The sequence below is a fragment of the Parasteatoda tepidariorum genome, chromosome 10 (assembly GCF_982258835.1).
Source record: "Parasteatoda tepidariorum strain Cologne lab strain chromosome 10, Ptep-v5.0, whole genome shotgun sequence".
Taxonomy (NCBI): Eukaryota; Metazoa; Arthropoda; class Arachnida; order Araneae; family Theridiidae; genus Parasteatoda; species Parasteatoda tepidariorum.
The window spans coordinates 57,896,122-57,916,716 of NC_141764.1; the positions used below are offsets into that span (position 1 = coordinate 57,896,122).

The following is a 20,595-nucleotide window of genomic DNA, read 5'->3' on the forward strand; positions in this document are numbered from 1 at the left end:
GTAAATGGAAATTGTCCGGGATTATTGTAATAAGATCGGGGTGCGTTTTTAAAATTCAAACCTAAATTTTTGGTTTCCTTTCTTCTTTCAAAGCACTACAGCCTATTACAGGCCAAAGACATCTCAAGTAGTCTTTGCCACCTGGTCCTATCCGCAGCAAAGCTCTTTCAGTTTCCTTTACTATTTGAAAGTCAGACATCCAGTCAAGCCACCTAATTGATGATCTTCCTCATTTCCTGTTTCCCATCGGATTAGTAAAAGGGTGCTTTTTACTGTATTTGTATTATCACATCGGAAAAGATGTCCAAACCATTGTAGTCTACTGCATTTTATGACTTTAACAATATCAGGTTGCTTGTCTCTTTTGGTAAATTTCAAAGTTACACAAAGATCTCATTATTACTATCATAGACTGCACCAACTATTTTTCTTAAGATTTTCCGTTCAAAGGTCAATTTATTTTCATGTAACTTGGTTCTTGATCAGCATTTACTCCCATATGCCAGAAAAGGTCGAATTAATGTTTTATAGATGTTGATTTTTGCAATAATGAAAAAAACGTTAATAGTCCCTCTCTAATAAAGTCCCATTTTCTGCTGTCGGTACATAACACCGTTAGACTTTCTCATCCAAGTTAAGCGTATTGTTAGCGTTTCATACAGCTCAGACAATTGCAGTTAGCACCAAATAACATAACAGTACAATTGTTATATGCATGTTAGTTTCAATAAATTGCTTACTTTTTTAAACTTTTGTGATAATACATTTCATTTTCATATACGTAGATGTACAGGAAGCAATGATCTTTATCCATCTGATGAAAACATCGTTTTACAACCTTACTATGCATTAATTTCCTTCAGATCGTAATCTACAGACAACATTAAAATTTTAATTGAACTTTATTGAATTTCCGTAGCCATTTCCGTTTGAATGGGAATCGCGTCCGTTATAATTAGATAATTACTACACTAATTTAAACTTTCACTTAGACAACTATAAAAAATAATGAAATTACAAAGCTTTTTCTGTTCTTTTCCTTTATGCAAATGTGGAAATCACGCTGTCAAGTATCCCTAATGACATTTCCTCGTTTCAGTTTCTACTCTTTTAATCAACCTATTTTCTTTTTACTAAACTGGTCATTTATAGTGAAATTCTGAGATCAACATTTCTTGCCAGCAAGTTTTGAATAAGAGAATAGTGCAATAGCTTTTTTCTTTTGTGAAAGCACACAATACAGCTAATTTTATTTTTAATATTATCTAAAAATTTATGTAGTGGTCCGAAGTATTGGATACGAATTTAAAGCAATGACAATTATCGCAATTTAAAGTTATAGTACTTGCCTGCATAATATTCAAATATGACATTTATTCTTTGGAGACAAATACCAAAACTGAATAGATTTTCACGATTCAAAGTTCGTGAAATGAAATCGTAAAAAAAAAAAAATTCCTCCACATAATAAGCTAGTATGTTTTAGAAAAACGTTTCAAGCTTACGAAAATAGTAGTAGTCAGGGTCCGTAATGATTATGAGCTCTGGATTTAAACCGCTGGTTACATGAATATTCCCCTAGTTCTGTAAACCCCCGGTTATATTGAATTACCATAAATCTTTTGTGCTGAAGTTTGAACCTTTTAAAAACTATAATTCACTCTGTTCCGTTATGGCTGTCCTTAATTTATATTTTAAGACGCCTTGTCAATTATAAACATTCCCACCTACTTAATTAGAGATTCGTTACATTTCTATAGTAATTTCCCCATTTAGATGTATGTAGCGTAACTACCAATACCAAAATTAAACATCAATTCACTGGTATATAAGACATGCTGACTTGATTCAATCACGAAGCACCTTTTGATAGATGAAGGCATACCCTCCAACTGCTACGAAATTTCCGTAGTTTCAGAATTCTTCTTTTCAGACGGTAGCAAAATTAATGTCTTAATATTTAAAAAAAAATTAATTTTAGCGTAACTTGTCCACTATTACTTATAAAAGTGCAGACCATATGGCTAGATTCTTAAATTCTGATAAAAGTTTTATCAGAGATCCATTAGCTTTAAAAATTTCTACTTTGGTTCGCTACCACTAGAAAGAATTATTTTCAAAATCTTCATAAGTTGGAGGGTATGTGAAGGTGAACCCCCACATTGGTGACCTCCGGACGTGATTTGAACGCGCAGTAGCGCCCACTTCGCAAAATAACTTGATGGTAACGCCTACTTCGATGGATAATCCACATTGAACAATTGACTTGTGACTGCAGAATGCAACAACAAATGCTACGACGTGATGTTAATACTCCTCTCACATTCAGCACTCAACAGCGCTCTCCCGAACTTTCACAAATACCGCAACTAGTGTTATCAATTCATCGAATTCTATCGCCGATAAAATTCTAGTGAGGGAGTATTGTACCGTAACTACCACTACGAAAATTAAACATCAATTCATTGGTATATAAGCCATGCTAAATTGATTCAATCACGAGGTACCTTTTGATAGATGAAGGTTGGCATAGTCAATAACTCCCCCCCCCCCACACACACCCACATATATTTTCTATAACTTAGCTCAATATTTTCCTTAAACTTAGTGTCATAAAACTCTACATTTAATTTTAATATAATCCTTTTTAATAAATTTAGCATGTTAACGTATAAGATTTTTATATTTAATGTTAAAATTATCATATTTTTTGCAAATTTCCCATTTTGCCATGATATATGATTTCATGTTTTTTTTTACATTTCTTTGATATTACACACTATTTAATATGCGATTGATATTCTTTGATTTTTCAGTATTGAAAGATGGTTTCTGCCACCAATGAAACCAAAAGAAAAGCAGTCTTTTTCATGTTCTTGCTTTCCGAGACGAATAAAATGGCTGCACATCAGAAACAACTTGACAAGTGTAACTTTCCTACTCATGTTCTTCCTTCTCAATGTCACTTTGTTTACTTCAAGAGCTTGTCACTACTGGGACACAAATATATACGTCATACTCGCTAGAGCCTGTGGTAAGTTGAAGTGACTCGAAATTCCATCAGTGAGTTTAATTTCAAAGTGATTACTTAAAAAAATTCACAAATTCACTGTTAGTCACATTATTATAAAGAAAGTACATCATCGGTGAGTATTTTATTCTTTGCGGAGCATATTTTCCACATAAACGACTGCTTTAAAGAAAAATGCATATTCTTTGGTTTTTAACTGTTATCCGCCAAATGTTAAATAATAGGGGGGTTACGATTTTTTCTGCGTCTTTGACGGTTTAAAGCTGTTCGGTAGATAACTGTTCTTCTCTTTCTTAAACGTAATTATATATTAATTAAAACCGTCAATTCAAATTCTAGTTTTTGCCATTTAATTTTGTTTACCGTTCGATAGCTTTACATTTTTTTCCAATCGTTTTAAGATTATTTTCTATACTTGCTCTTAATTTTCAGCTATTATTTTATGGTTTCTTGAGCATCACATAATCGCCTGCGAATCGACTTAATTGTCAAAATGATACTCTACCAGATTGTTTCTTTAGATTTAATTTTGTGGTAAGTTAAGTTGCCAGACTATTTCATAAAAGCAGGTCACTATAGTTTTCAATGATTTTACATTGAAATATAATTTCTATAAGACTTTTAAGATAAAAACAGTTTACGAATTGCATTCATTAAGAAAGTTAGAGCTTTCAGATGACAGAACACTCACTTTCCAATCAGGCAACCAAGGCTCGAATCCCTGTGATGATTGGTCCTATGAATTTTGCTCGTGGCTCTCACCATTCTTAATGCTAAGTTATTTTATAGTTTTTTGTTAAAATAAGTTATTTTTAAATTGTTTGTTAAATTAACGAAGTTTGTATGCTAAAATAACAGTACTTAATTGCTTGAAAAACAGTTGTTCGTTTTCAATTAACAGTAATTTCCTGTGAAATAAACGGTTTTATGCCGCCACACCAGCTGATTTTTTTTTTCGTAAATTTAAGATATTTTTTTAGTGCAATATTTCAAATATATAAATATGTAATTTGTAATGATATGTCTATAACTGGAATATCTTGACATTAAAAGTTAGTAGCGTCTTGGCATTAAAAGAAATTAAAAGTTAACAGCCAAAAATAATAGAATTTTTATCTATAAAAAATCTTAAACTGTATAACGGATGATTCTATCTGATTTGTCCCGCTCATCACGTGAAATAAAGGTAGTTATTAATGATCACCCATCTTTGTTAGCTCTACTTTTTTGTTCTTTTACATGTGCTTGTTGAACTGCAACACAAACATGTTGTAAAAAAATAATAGTCTCAACTTGTTCTTGTAATCAATTAAAATATAATGATATGGAAGGATTAAACTCCCCTTGTTCATGCTTTTCATTTTTAAATTACTAAGACTTAGTAATTTCTAACATTTCTGCGATATCGATTTCTATTTCCAGGACAATGTCTCAATTTCAACTGTGCTTTCATCGTCTTTTTGATTCTACGGCAAACGCTCACATGGTTGCGAGCGCATGGGTTTTCCGAATATTTTCCTATCGATCAACATCTCTACTACCATAAACTAACAGGCTGCGTCATCGTATTTTACAGTGTCTTACACACAGTAATGCATGTCATTAATTTTTGTAAGTACTTGTTTTCGTATGTTAGTTTGTTAATGAATATTTATTGAAAGTTTTCTACGTATTTAATTTTTCCGCAGAAATGGTTGCATAGCATAGTTGGAGTACCAACTTATGCGTTTAATAAATCTATGTTTTCCTTTTTTTTGTTTTTGTGATAAATTGTGAAAGTAAATTGTGATTAGATTATTTAAAAAAATTCAAATTTTTGATTGAAATACAGCGACAAATACTGAATTATGCTATCATTTCTTCAACCTTGTCCCATCGAAATTGTTTGAATAACTTCCTTTTTTTCCCATAAAATTAATGGTGATAAAATTCTCCATAATGTAGCATAAGATTTCTTGATTACATTTTTGAATTTATAAGCTTTAAAGCTTCCCTTTGTTTACAAGAAAGTTACATTTTAAAGCTTTTGAAACAATTTCAAAATTAGAAAGTCATCAAAAAAGAAGGTTCAAAAGTTAAAATCATAAAAATAGGTTTCATCAAAATAAGTTTCAGAAAAATAGGGTTGATAGTTTCCTTGGAATCAATGTGACAAAATAAATTTTCTTGAAAACACAATTTATTATAGAGAAATAAAATAAATAATAAGTATACTAAAAATAATCAGATAAATTTTTACTTTGCGGAGCGTGTTACAAATCTCTCTATAAATCAAAAAATAAACTTTTGTAATGCCTCAAAAAATCTGTTTTTCATAAATTCTGTATTTAGACAAATTATTTAGCACGCCTTCTTTTATACAAGCATAAATTTAAAAACAAAATCAATTCGTTTTTTTCTATTTACTTAATATAAACGGCTTAAATTGAAACTTACATTACAAAAATATTTTTTTAACATTTTTTCTAACAATTTATGGCAGTTAATTGTTAAATAAATTGAAATTCCTGCTTTGTAGTTCCTAAAATTCCTTCCAAAGGTTTTTGATTATAGAATTGAAGCGTTTTGAAGGGTTTCGAAAATATTAAGCATTTATTATTCTTTACTTGATTAAAAACTTCACTCACTTCAAAAAATACACATAATGAAAGTAGCAGTCAACATGTTTCAAGAGCCCCTTTTTAAGATTTTGCCAGGCTCAGGCGATATTCACTATCGCCGAAATGGAAACTTTGATGCATTTCCCTCTTCAATTAACATTTAATTCGATATCATTATCTTTTAATACTGACTTTTTAGTAATAACATAAGTTCCTCCCCAACACTCCATAGGGCTTGGAAATACATTTTAACCTAATTTCCCCTCCTCGGCTTCTTTGAGCTTTCTTGTTCCGTGTTTTTAATCTTTTTTTCTCTCAGCTACTGTGATTTTTTTCTACTTTTCTTTATCGCTATTATTTATCCATTTTTCGTTAAAACTTTGCGTTTTACATTTCAAATCAATTTTTTTCTTTTTCGTTTGGCAAGTCTTGAAAATGGGCACCGATTTTTGAGCATGAACTTATACTTTAAAGCGAATGAAGTTTTTAATCACGCAATAACTTACTGCTTTAGCTTCTTGAGATTATCGAATTCATTTTTCCTATTCACATGTTACACATATCGATGAGAATGTGTTCATTGAGACATCTGTTTTTAGAAATTACAATGCTCTTATTCACCTGTAGGGCTTTGAAATGTTCTCGTGTTTATTGATTGTAGATATTATTTAAGAGTAAGTCGCCATCAAATTTAATAAATGTATAGCATTTAGGAAATATATAGCATTTCCGAATAAAGAATGATTTTTCAGCAATTAATAGTTTTGGCAGATGACTAAATTCTTTTCTTTTTTTTTTCAGATAACATGTCTGTACAAAGTGAAAGTAAGGACGAAGAAAGTATTCCCTTTCTACAATTCCTCACCTCCACCCACCTGAATATTGGTTGGATCGGGGGTGCAGCGTGTATAACTGGGTGGATTCTGATACTTATTTTGATAATCATGTTTATATCCTCCATGCCTTTTGTTCGTCGAAATGGAAAATTTGAAGTAATTTAGTCTTTTTATAAACATTTAATACGATATCTTTTACGTGCAATCACTAATTCCTCAATACGTAATCACCTAAAATCAAGGACAAATATAAATTTTTGAAATAAACTAAGAATCTATTAAAATGAAATTTGTAAAAAGAAAAACTAATACGCAAGGTTTTTTTAATAGAAAACTTGTCCTTATAAATGAAGTTCAAAAAAATTCCCTACAGTCAGCAGTACCCTTCCCCAGTCCCGCCGTGGACTGATCGTTAAGACACGGTTCCCAGCAGATCACCGGAGTCAAGCATCACTGGCTGCGGTCAGTGTGCGGGTGGGTGACCACTTGGATCAGTCTGCGTAGGGACCGAGGGTGTGCTGTATTGGTTCTCGTTAAACTGTTCTTCCGTAAAGTGTACGACTTCGCGTGCAGGTCGTCGGGCAACCGAAGCGGGGGTGCCATCCCCTATGCAGAGGATCAAAATTGTGATGGCATGTCTTCGGATCATCCTCAGGGATGTTTCCCAGATCATCGCCAATAGCCCATTGTGCTGCTCTAGTGCGACGTAAATGAACTACAACAACAACGCTTCCCCCATTTTTGGAAGAAATTAAACGTCCTTTATGCAATGTACAATTTTAAAGCGAGACGTTATTTCCGATAAAATATTTATGCTAATGATATAGAAGTAAAAAAGGTTTATGTGGAAAAAATATGATTAAGTGAAGCATTACTTCTTGTGCATTTTTAGTGCTAAATTAAGGGATCAAGCGGAAGTCAATTGAACTGATAGTTCAGAAGCTACGAAAGTTTCAATGTATATTAAAAGTACTTTTATCCATAACTTATTTACAATTTAGACTAGTAGGCTATCTGAACTAGTGAGATACAATGTAATGTACGTACAACGTAACATAATGTCGTGCATTATATTACGCTGTATCACGTAAAGACATGTTGGAGACTGATAGCTCAAAAGTTATACTAGTTTAAGCACAAAAGGAAAAATGTTTGACTTGTACCTATTTATGAATCTGCAATTACTATCTAAACAGATGAAATATTGCTTCACCCTATTTTCAATGAAACTAAACATTAGCCAATAGAATTGATGGCTTATAAGCGACATAAATGTATTTCTAGCATAAATTACAATAGCATAAATCTAGCATAAGTTACTATTTTCGACTTGTGCTACTATTTTACTTATATTTTGTAAGCTGTACTTTCTAAGTGTTAATCCTATGGGCTCAGATTTGGTTTTACTCAATTCAATATAAAATACTCGAGGGGGGGGGGACAATGACTCAATGGTGTAGATAGCAATATAAAAATGAAAATAAGTTATATTAATAACTCTTTTCGTACTTAAAACTATTATAACTTACAAATCTATATGTATTATAACTTCTTAAAATGTTTTATTTTCATCAAATGATATTCGATTATTCTAATATTTTGGATCAATGTCATAAAAATTTTATTTTTACACAATTTTTTTTCATGAATATTAAGTTTATTTTGCCTTATTCACATTTGCTACAGGCATATACGCATATTTAAATATTTTTTCGGCAATATATTTATTTCCTGCCTCACTTGTCGTACAAAACCGTGGAATTACAATTGGTACTAGACTTAATATGGCAACAAGTTTCTCTTATCTAAGTTGACATACAAAGTGTATAGGAATTGCCCCTCTATATATTTTAAGAAGCCTTGTCAAAGTTGAAGTGCATAAAAATGCTATAGAATTCTGCAGAATCAGAAACAAATCACATGAAGACCTCTAAATTGTTAGTTGTAATGCAAAGCCCAGAAATTTCGCATCAAATTGCGTAAATAGAAACTTTTGATTCAAAATACATAGAATAATACAGCGAATTGGATGCCTACAATTGACGTCCTCTTATGCAAATCATGGCATTTGTCTATTCAAAAGCCAATCAGGTTCGACTCAGCCTTCAGGTTTGATATCACTTATATGTATCAAATTAAATCTGATTCAAATCACAGGGTTATGCGTAATCACTTCTCTTCTTGAGCTGCAACTAAACTAATAATAGTCTCTGTATTTTTATGAAACTTATAAAAAATATCTGTTACTAATCATTTGTATTTCTTGTAGGTATTTTACTACCTCCATCAATTATCGTTTGTGTTTTGGATGTGTCTAATACTACACGCCCCTCATTTTTGGAAATGGTTTTTAGCACCAGCGTTACTCTTCTTAGTTGAAATCGTTACCCGCATTAGTCGGCATTTATCCAGCAATAAGGTAGCATATGTTCAACATGGAATCCTTCTACCTTCTAAGGTAATAAATTTTTATTGATGAGCAGTCACAATAATGCTAGTCAAAATTCCTGAAAGGTTGAATACAGTTTTAACTGTAAACGAAGGGCAGAATAAACCTACAGCTATGCAAAATTCTAAATATATTCCTTATGTTCCTTGATTATTTTTTTTTCAGTTTAAGAAGTTTAGACTATTAATTTATTGCTAAAAATAAATATTTTAGTGGAAAATAGTTTTTCTTTTCTTCGTTGTTTCTAAATACTAGTGGGCCTGCGCCCACTATTCGCTAACGCTCGCCAACCCCCAAAAATTGCTGCACAATCTTATATGTTTTGCTTCGCTCGCTACTAACTTATTTACATTGCAAATGCACAAAATTCTAAGAATTCAAAAAAAATCATTCAAATCAATATAACAACTTTTTTTTTAAAAAAAATTACATCTTTTTAGTAAATACTAAATCACAAAAATAAATTTTAAATCAAATAAATGACATGTAATTCGTTAAATATATTAGAAATGTGCTGTAGTATAAAATCTTAAAGCGTAACAGCACGACTGAGACTCATTTTTCAATGAATAACAATAATAAAACAAATAAATTCGTGATATAAATCAAAAATCGTCAAATAAATTCGTAATATATAAATTCGTGAAGAAAAGCGCTTTCGACAAAATACTAACATAGAGATCTATCGACAAAGACTACTCACTTCTGCCTAGCTTAATAGTATGAGAATGCCGCAGCTGATAGGGTGAATTTCGGAAGAGATCACATTTAGTGAGAATGCTCTCTCTGGTTATTTTCGTTTCCGTTTTTAAAAGCGCTATATGTTGAGCCACCTCAGCTTTATTTGGCATGTGACATTTTTAGCCACAATCATTGGTCGATTTTCTAGCGTTGCCATTCGGGGAGTTGTAATGAGGCTTTTTTTGTCGCCGTGTAAGAGAAATATATATATAGATACTCGGCTTAACCGACCAGACTGCATAAAACTGGTTTTTTGCGTGATTCCAAAATTAACTTACCATCCAAAATGGAGTGTTATTTTTACATTATTCTATTTTTGAGCAAAAAGGCAATTTTTATCGTTCAAAAAATTAAAAAGTAAGCAATTGTATTCAGATTCTTTGGAAAAAACCTAAAAATGGGGACCCAGTTTTTTTTAACTTATCCCCTACCTGTAAGAACCTTGTAAACTCACTTCTTAATAAAATCGAGGTGCAGTTATAAGGTAGTAAATAATAGGTTAGTTTCCCGACATGGATTTTCGAAATCAGCTCCAAACTCTTCTGACGATACCGTTCGAAAAAAAGCTGAAAAGTTCAATGGGTTTTCATCTTAAAGGAAGAGTTTAGATATTATTTTCCCTTTTTGTTAAAAAGAATTTCATGCAGAATTCAATTATTTTAAAAACAAACTTTTCATTTCGATACAAAATATTTTCCAACACTGCTGCGACAATACTTTTTGTCACTTCTTCAGCAAAATAGAAATACATATGAACCATACTTTTAGAAAATGAAAATTTTATTGGTGCATTAAAAGTAAAGCGATCAAACCAAATTCAGTGGAAATGTTCCCGAAATTTTTAGAAATCGTGAATTGTTTATTATTCTTTAAGATTTGAACTTTTTACTGTACGTTAATTTTCTGAAAGAAATAATTAAAATATTGGCAAAAAATTATTAAAGAATAAAGATATCATGTGAAAATTATAAAATGAATCAATCTAAAATTATGCTGTTAAACGAGTAACAAATGTTAACTGTTAAACGACAAGCTTCTCAAAAGTTGAAGAAATTTAGAGGGCTCCAAAAGCTCCATGTCGTGGAACAGACCTAATGTTTATATGATTTTACTATGACTGAGTTTTTGTCTGTGAGCTTATTATAGATTAAGTTTCGACATCACATCCAATTTTGTTTCAGGTAACTCAACTAGTTATCAAGAGGCCTCCCAAATTTGATTACCGCCCTGGTGATTACGTTTACATAAATATTCCCGCGATTGCAACGTATGAATGGCATCCCTTCACAATTAGCAGTGCTCCAGAATTAGATGGTAAATACTTTTATGCATTTGATGGTAAATACTTATACAATGTATTACTTACTCAATGAGCAATCTGTGTGCTTTATTACTAATCATTCATATTCATATTTTCTTAATTTTTAAACATAATTAATAAGTTATTAAAAATATAATTTTTTGGTGTATTTTCATTTAAAATTTTTGTGACTGAGATAACGAAAGTATTTATCCTATTTTCTGGCAAACCAATCTATTTTTCAAAACAATTTATTCTTCAATTCTTAGACTGTTAACAAAACTTACTTAAGTTGATAGTTAATACAAATGGAAATCTAAAATTAACTGTCCAGGCACGTACAACCTCACAATAAAAATTTATTCATTTTTTTAACACCATAAATAAAATATTATTCTCAAAATACTTTTAAAAGTACCGGAAGTCAATCATGAGACGCATTTAAGCAACACCTCCTAAGAAAATGTAAGCCTCAGCACGGGTTACCATAAATATCCTTTAGTAGTCCAAACGTAATGACATATTTCGTATTTTCTACCACTGCGCAGCTTAGTACCCCGAACGTAATGACTTCTTTCTTATTTTTCATCAACTGCGCAGTTAACTTCGTCACATCGGACTACTAAATTGATCCGTGCTGAGGCCTTCCTTCTTCTAGGAGGTGTTGATTTAAGCCAACCCATATTGAATGGTAAGTAAAGATGCCTTGTGAGCGATGCCCTATTACGTTGTCACAATCACGCAGTTGGTCTCGAAGCTGTGGATTCTTAACTTTCGTCACCTCCCTGTTCTACAACGTGCTATTACGGAAATGTAATTTTCCTTTTTTTATTTTAAATACAATAGTCATAACAGTAGTTTAAGATCTGTGTTCATTTCCTATTTTTAACCGTTAAATTCAAGTTATGTCCCTTTTTTAAACACGTATTTTGAGCTATTTCTGTTTTTTTTTTTTTTCATACTGCTTTGACACAATGTTTCAGCTCATACGCTTTATTTGGAGAAAACACAAAAAAAATCAGACCATTAAAAGTCCTCTAATTTTATAATTTAAATTTTTTATAACAACTCTTCTATTAATACCGTTCACAGACACTTTCTGAATCACATAAATATGATTTCATTTTATTTTACTGAGCTTACTACTCTCATAACCCTTTAATTGCATTCTTAAAATTTTAATAGATATTTTACAAACAGGGATAAAATATTAAATTATCTAAATATCCTAAACTTCATTTACGAAATTCTTTATTTTATGTTTACATTCTTTGTTATAGATGTTATTTGGCTTCATGTTAGAGGAGTCGGTGAGTGGACTAACAGCCTGTACAATTATTTCGACAGGACTGAGAAAGAAGCTGTTCTAAGTGATGAATTAGCGAAAAATTTGGAAGTTGAGTGTCAGTCACAAGTAGGCAGCGAGCAGCTTAATTGCTTTCGAGATTCTACAACATCAGACGTATTAGCGGGTACAGATAGAAATTGTAGCGCTCTGTCCTATTTAAAAATAAACGATGCAACTTTTATCTGCACGCCTGAACCAGAGCAAAAAATTATCCACAGAGAAAATGCCCTGATTTCTTCCAGCAGTGACATACTAGATGACACCTTTGTCAATCCATCTTTTGTATCTGAAGACGATGCAAACCAAACTGTCATAGAAATGGAATTAGGTAAAGGAAGACAGCAAAATAATTCAAATAAAGACAGCGTGAGCTCCCTGAGCATCAATTCAAATGTTGATCTTGTATGGCGAAGAACGTCTTTCACGTCAAATTCTACAAGCAGAGCAATACAGAAAAAGAATCGAGAGGATATTAGGAGCTACATGGCTGAACAAAGCATTAACATTAGTAGACCTGATACTACCACAAACAGATCTTCGTCAAGATTATCAGTAAAAGGATTTCCAAAATCTAAGAGGAAATCGGTTCGAGTCTCCATTGCCAAGAAAGGTTTACGACGATGTCAAACAGTCATTGTAATGCCAACCGTCGCAGAAGATGAGGAAGAAGAGCCGAAGATGGATTTAGACAAAGATGTGCTACCCACTGAAGAAGAAATCAAGGATTTAAATAGGGAAATCGAGTTTGAAAATGTCATTGTAAAACAAGAACCCTTAAAAGTAAGTCATAACTTTAAAAAATCAAAAATTCTGTTTTTGGTCAAATCTAGATAGTGAAACTGAGTTATTTTGAACATTGCATGAGAGCGATTTATAATTTTAAAAAAAATTAAATGTACCTCCGATTTCCATAAATGATGGATAGATTCCATAGATTGTCGCTTTTTATTTCAATTTAAAGTTCAAATGGATTTACTAGGTAACGAAACGTACGTAACGGATTTTTTTAAGTAACGAAACGTACACCTGAAATAATAACGGAATACTGTTAATGAATGACATGAATTGCAGAAACACAAATGTCCACGATACCTAAATTTTTTTACAAATATTGTTTTAAAGAATTGGAGATTCTAATCTATTTTTAATTCAATTCATAGTAACTTACACAAAGTACTCTCTTGCACTATAACAAGTCTAGTTAGAATTCCGGCAATACTAACTTGGTTCCGTTTCTGTTTATTTCAATATTCTATTCGTCTATTTTAAACAATGCTCATCAGATTTTCCCACAGATACGCAGACCATAATTTTCAGATGTTTTTGACCCAGGAATACTGTATTTTGTTCTATATAGTATACCTTAAATGAAAATTTCATGCACATAAACTGCTCGAAGTAGAAAAAAATTCTTTCACGTGAACAATTCTTTCTCGGACGTATTTCGGTGAAAAATTTCAGTGTGAAGCTTCATCTAAATGTCTGATGCTTAAAGCTCCTTGCGAATTTTTTTTGACGCAACCTCTCTGTTACTTTTATTTCCTGATTAAAAATTGCTTTTTAAATCGATTCAAAGCAATTCTCAAATGTGTGAATTTTGTAAGAAGCTTAAATCCACTCCGTAGCTATTTGTCATTTGGCTCAGTGAACAAATACTAAATTTTAATTTAAAAAACTATTGTGGAATCAACTATATTTGCGATTGGAACTGTTACTAATTACTGTTAATTGCAACTAATTTTTGATTTTAGGAATTTTCAAAATTTTGCAACTGGTATTATAAGTTGTTCTTTATTTTCAGATATATTTAGATGGACCTTATGGATCTCCATCTCGCCACATATTCCACGCAAAGCATGCTGTTCTGATTGGTACTGGTATTGGAGTAACCCCTTTTGCCAGTATATTGCAAAGCATTATGTATCAATATAGAAAATCTAGGCACACATGCCCCAATTGTAACCACAAATGGTCTGATCCCCTTCCAGTATCAAACATGCACCTTAAAAAGGTAAGTTCATTTACAACTGTTTCTATATTTTTTCATTTATTTCATTAAATTAATAAAGCTTGATATAGTGTTTTTCACAGTGAATGTATAGTATATTAGTTAATAGTATATTAAGGTGATAATTCTAAAGGTGAAATCTGAAAATGTTGATCAACTTCTAAAAAAATACATACCTTATATAAAAATGGAAGATAAATTCTAATGTTCTCGAATCTCTAAACATCATACAATTTTTTGCATGCTTAAAAAAGTCCTTTCACAACACGAAAAAAATTTTATTTCTTAAAAAAATTGGAAATAATAAGTCTTCTGGGGTATTTTGAAACACGAACTAACTTCTTTGTTTCCCGCTGCTCGATCAAGACCAAAACCAGTTTGGCTTGAAAGCATTTTATCAGATATGTTGGAGCATTCTTTGCTAGAATTAGGCCGCCACTTGAGTATTTTACGAGCGAATAATTAAAAAGAAAACTGCTTAAAAAGACTTTATTTGCAGTTGAGACGTGTAAGACATGACAATCTTATTAATTATATGCGTTACTACATGGAATAATTTCAGTTCTCTTTGTATTTCTGAATCCAAAAAAATATTTTCCCCAGATGCAATGAGACCGACATTTACAAATTCAATTAAGTTAATTTCTCCTTTTATGTATTTTCAACTGCTAATTCTATTCTCTTTCACTCAAAGGCTGTCACTGGCGATCATACAAAAGTCTTATTTATTTAAAAGCGTAATTAATAATTAAATTAAGGTACTTGAAACACATTTGCTTTTGTGTAAGTTAAATATTTTGCAGTTAATTTCAGAATTTGAATAAGAGTATTTGGTAATGTTCCGTTTCGGTCGTTTCCAGTTGAAGCGGTGCACTAAAATAGTCCTGTTTGAAGCGATGTTTTCATATTTGGTGTTACAAATTAGTTTGGCTTCAAAATGAATTTTAAAATATCTTACTTGCATCCTCCAGTGACCAGCTAGTTCGCCTTTTTAAATAAGTGAAATTTCGAGACTTAAAATCGTACAGTCAAAAATCAAAACAATCATACAGTAACGGTAACTCATATTGCTCAAATGAAAGTGGATTTAATTTTTGTCTCCTACATGCTCGTATGGTATCGTGGTGACATTTTTTTACTAAAAGGTTCAGTGAAACATACGCTAACATTAAAAATAAATTTAATTATCTCAATGACATCTTTGATGAATAATAAATCAAATTAGAAACTTTATCAAATCAAATTGTGCACTTATTTTCTATTACTAATTATGCAAGCCGGTGAATTTACTTTGTAAAATATGTTATAAATTTCTTTAAGCTAAAGGATTGCACAAACCTAAAACAGCAAACAATACATTATAATGTAAAAATTTAAATTTAAGAAAATAATTTAGCTTAATGGCGTTGTTCAAGAACTAAAAAACAACATAATCAAGTAAATGAGTATTTAAGTATGAAAAAAGTTAATCAGTCTTTACATTTATAAAACACATTTAATTGATAATTGAAGTAGACTTCAGCCTGAAAACTAGTTTCACTTAACTTTAAACCTAGACGAAAGATTTTTGTGATCAAAAACTTTTCTTATTATTAAGACCCAGGAGTTAAGACTTAACTTATCTAAGTCTTAAATGTGTATATTCAAATATATAATTTTGATACTTTTGGGGATCTGTCGGCTGTTGACACTCATCGTCTCATCTTCTACTTATCGGTTATAAGGATCGGATCTACTTTTTCGAGTTGTCACTCAAACAAATATTAACACCCATGACTAATATGTAAAAATTTTAATATTGCGATACATTGTCAAAAACTTATCACGATACTTTCCCAATAAATCTAATTTCTATATTGGTGTCAATATTTTTTTCCCAAATAAAATTTAGCAGCATTTGGAATAATATCATATTCAGTAATTATCGCTTTGCAGAATACGCACGATATTGTCCTATTCGATGCACCTATGTGCATTATCGTGCTCCCTTGACCAGTGTAAATCAGAATCTTACAAACGTTGCTTCATGGTACCAATAACCGATAAATGCTGATTTTTTATAAAGCTTATATTTTCATTTAAAGGATAATTGTTATTCAGTAAACGTATGTTAACAATTTAAACAAAAAAAAATGTGTTTTGGCTAAAATGGTATTTGTGAGGATACCATGTATTATAATCAGCAAATTGGTTAAAATCAAATTGTACACTTATTTGCTATTATTGATTATAGTTGTGTTTGTAATTAAGGCAGATTGTTTTCATTGTTGACTCAACGATATTTTTATTCATTTTCCGAGTCAATAACATTTGTAAGAGCTTTTTTTACACCATAATAAAATGAAATTTCCTTTTTTTCCGCTCAATGCCGATTAACACGTTGAGCACGGCGTCAGCCATCGGTGGCTGACACTGGACTTTCCATTTAGGTCGCGTCAACCACCGGTGGCTGACACTAAAATTACATTTAGGCTGCGTCAACCACCGGTGGCTGACACTGAAATTACATTTAGGCTGCGTCAACCACCGGTGGCTGACACTGAAATTACATTTAGGCTGCGTCAACCACCGGTGGCTGACACTGAAATTACATTTAGGCTGCGTCAACCACCGGTGGCTGACACTGAAATTACATTTAGGCTGTGTCAACCACCGGTGGCTGACACTGAAATTACATTTAGGCTGCGTCAACCACCGGTGGCTGACACTGAAATTACATTTAGGCTGCGTCAACCACCGGTGGCTGACACTGAAATTACATTTAGGCTGCGTCAACCACCGGTGGCTGACACTGAAATTACATTTAGGCTGTGTCAACCACCGGTGGCTGACACTGAAATTACATTTAGGCTGCGTCTGCACCACGTGTTGACACTGACCTTTCACATAGGCCGCGAAAAACAGCTGTCTGACAGCGTATAACATGATATAGAACTATAAAATTTACTCTTTTATGGAATTGCAGAAAATTTATTCAAAATTTACTTAATTATAGTGATTCTTGATTTAATAAATTCTATTTAGTAGATTTTTATCCACCACTATTTTTAAACAATTCGTAGTCTTATATAACTCACCACTTTTGTCATATATGTCATGCTAAACCTTTTAAAACTAGCAAAATCTGTCTAACATTAGCAATTTTAGTTTGTAGTTAATTACAGTTTGGGCAGACGGGCAAGCCATGTAAAATTAGCGTAGTGTTCAACGTATTAAATGAATGCACAAATTGGAATCGCTAAATAATTATTTTTAAATCAAAATAGTTTAATGGCGCTGTTAAAGAACTAAAACGCAGCATAACTAAATCAATAAGTACTTATGTTTAATAGTTAAAACCAGTCTTATCATTTATCAGACATGTTTATCAAACAAATAAAATCAAATGAACCAGCAGTAAAAAATAATTTTAGAAAACCTGAGTGAATGAAAATGTAAGGAGTAGCTTGCAAGATTTACTTATAACGTTGCAAAAATATTTAAAAAAGGAAAAAAGTGCAAATGTTTTAGTTTTCAATAAAATTACGTCTCAGCAAGCTTTTAATACTAGCATACGCTGTTTCAACCTGTTTTATTTAACTTTTAAGCTTAAATGGAATATTTTTAGTAATAAAATTTCCTTTAATATTGAGACAGGCGTTGCGACTTATCTAAGTTTCAAATCTGAGTACTCAAATTTATAATTAATGTTTGTTTAGTTCATCTAGACGTCTAACCTCTCATCTTTAAAATTATAGATGAATAGTGCATACCAGTTATAAGAAGCATGCTTTTCATTCTATGAACATCTTTTTCGAGTTTTCATACACGCGAACATGATCCCCAAAATTTGTAACTACAAATTTTAATAAATCGGTGTGTTGTCAAAAAATGTGCACATTTAAGTACTACTACAATTTTTTTTAAATCTGTAAGATATTGATAGTAGATGGTATTGTTTAGGCTGTATGTCTTCACTTTGGAACATTACATCAGAATAAGTCAAATGATTCTATCTGCTCGTCGTTTCCAGTTATAAATTTGTTAAATAAATATGTGATCGTCTAATTGTATCTTTCCTTTTAACTCATCTTAACCTAAGGGTATAAAATGTCCGAATAAATATTTCCTTGTCAAACTGAGCTTCAAAAAAGAAATGAAAGAAATTTATTTCCGAAAATGAATATTTCTTACCCGAAGAGAAGTTGAAACTTCTCCTTGTACGCTGTCGGAAATGCCAGACGTCTGAATATGTCCCTAGAGAATAATATATAAAATATTATACAGTTTAAATCTGGAAGAAATCTTGTTGATGTGAGTAGAGTAGCATAAATGCAGGGAAGAATGAGATGAAATTTATTTCTTGTTAAGAATTAAATTAAAATTGAATAAATAAATAAATGAATGACAGATGCGTCTGGCTGATGCGCATGATTACCATCTGATTCTAAATTGACGCTGCCAGATTGAGTTCTGAAAAAGGTTTGAGGAAATAAGTGTTTATTAATTTTGTTTGTCTTGCAAGTATTTATAATCATATTACATACAGAAGAATATGCTAAGGAATATTATATGAAATGGATTATAAATATTTCATAGAAGGAGGTTTAGTAAATAATAGGTTTTTATATCAAATCAGAAATGCAGAAACTAGAATATACATAAAGGCCATATATTTTTCTTTAATCCATGTAAATAAATTAGAGAAACAAGTAATCATTTTTGAAAAGAAACTGTTTATCTATAACAGTTCTACAATTTTCTAAGAGTTATTTTTGTGCTCCTCAATATTTCTATTTCTATTTTCCATTTCAAAGGGGAAGAATTAAATGAACTTCCAGCATTCTTAACTCAGAAACTGTTATTACCTTTTAAAAAAAACTAGTCTTTTAGTTTGAGTAATATAGCTGTAGATTATTTTAATTATCGAAATAAAATTAGTTTAAGCATGTTAAACTGGTTTTAATTATCAAAATCCAAAATTTCAGCGAAATTGGTTGAATAATTTTAGAGAAGTTCTAAAACTTATGTTTTAATATTCATTTTTAGTGTCTAGTCTTTTTTTTTTTCAAAAGTATCTTAAAGAAAGTTTTCCAATCACCAAATTTGAGAATCATTTTATTGCAGGTGGATTTTTTCTGGCTCAATCGACATCAGCGTGCATTTGAGTGGTTTGTGAATTTGCTCAGTGAACTCGAAATAGAACAAGCTCAACTTGAGGAGAAAGACAGATTTCTGGATATCCACATGTATATAACATCGGCCTTACACCGGACAGATATGAAAGCAGTGGGTCTACAAATGGCATTGGATCTTCTTTATAAGAAAGAGAAAAGAGATCTTATCACAGGGTTAAAAAGCCGAACCCAACCTGGCAGGCCAGATTGGAACAAGGTTCTATTTTTCTAATTTCAATTTTAAATCACGTATTTTACTGTAAAATTCGCTCATGAATTCATAAATCTTTAGCAATTTTACTCTATTTTAAGCATACATAACTTATAAAATTATGTTTTTATTTGTAGCAAAGTTCACCCAGTTGGTTGAACTTAAACTCCAAAGATCTAAATTATGTAATAAATCGAATAAAAATTGGAATGATAAATCTAATAAAAATTGAAATAATAAATCGAATAAAAATTATTTGTTAATGATTCCACCCAGAAATTCGCACCAAACTGTGCCCGATTTTAAGATGTATAGTTAATAATCCATTGCCCAATTTTTTCTTTCGAGAGCTTAAATAGATCAACATTACTCTAGTGGTAAGTAATAAACAACAGTATTCGCACAAGCATCGTAACTGTTTCTTTTCAGAGTAAATTTTTGTCTCGAACTTGGTTGCCATGAAAAAGTTTTAGCCGGCTTGTAATGTAATGAATTCTGTTTGTTTCTGTATGCAGAATAAAATCTCTCAGTTGTGCGTTTCCTGGAGTCCTAAAGCCGTTTCTTTTCCTATTGAACAAACTTAAAGTTATTTTTTATTAACTGTAAGTTCGGTTAACTGTTAACTTTGCTAGAAAGATCGTCTAAAAGAAAGATTGTCTACTGAAGATAAGGGGCAGTCAAACAGGTAATAAACCAGCGGTCCAAACGGTGAGGAGAGCAAGATATCTTCTACATGCCTTTAACTAAGAAAGTCAGTTTCAGATTTTCATGAACTTTGCTCTAACTATTAAGGCCTAATTGCGCTTTTAATAATAATCTGAAATTTAAATTCTTTCTTAAGATTGAAATTTCATAAAAAATTGAGTTTAATAATCTCTAAACTTAATAATATTAATAGCTGAATATTTTATTTCA

The 20,595-nt window shown here is 31.4% G+C and overlaps 1 protein-coding gene across 3 annotated transcripts in view; it reads left to right on the forward strand.

Moving 5' to 3' along the window:
• Nucleotides 1–20,595, forward strand: part of Nox (NADPH oxidase) — a 36,381-nt gene that overhangs the window by 15,564 nt on the left and 222 nt on the right. For all 3 annotated transcript variants that reach the window (XM_016069601.4, XM_087153719.1, XM_016069600.4), the window contains exons 6-13: nt 2,817–3,034; nt 4,454–4,642; nt 6,433–6,623; nt 8,737–8,925; nt 10,839–10,971; nt 12,238–13,085; nt 14,107–14,316; nt 19,420–19,686. In XM_016069601.4, coding sequence (XP_015925087.2) covers nt 2,817–3,034; nt 4,454–4,642; nt 6,433–6,623; nt 8,737–8,925; nt 10,839–10,971; nt 12,238–13,085; nt 14,107–14,316; nt 19,420–19,686 — 2,245 coding nt within the window. The remainder of the gene's footprint in view (nt 1–2,816; nt 3,035–4,453; nt 4,643–6,432; nt 6,624–8,736; nt 8,926–10,838; nt 10,972–12,237; nt 13,086–14,106; nt 14,317–19,419; nt 19,687–20,595) is intronic.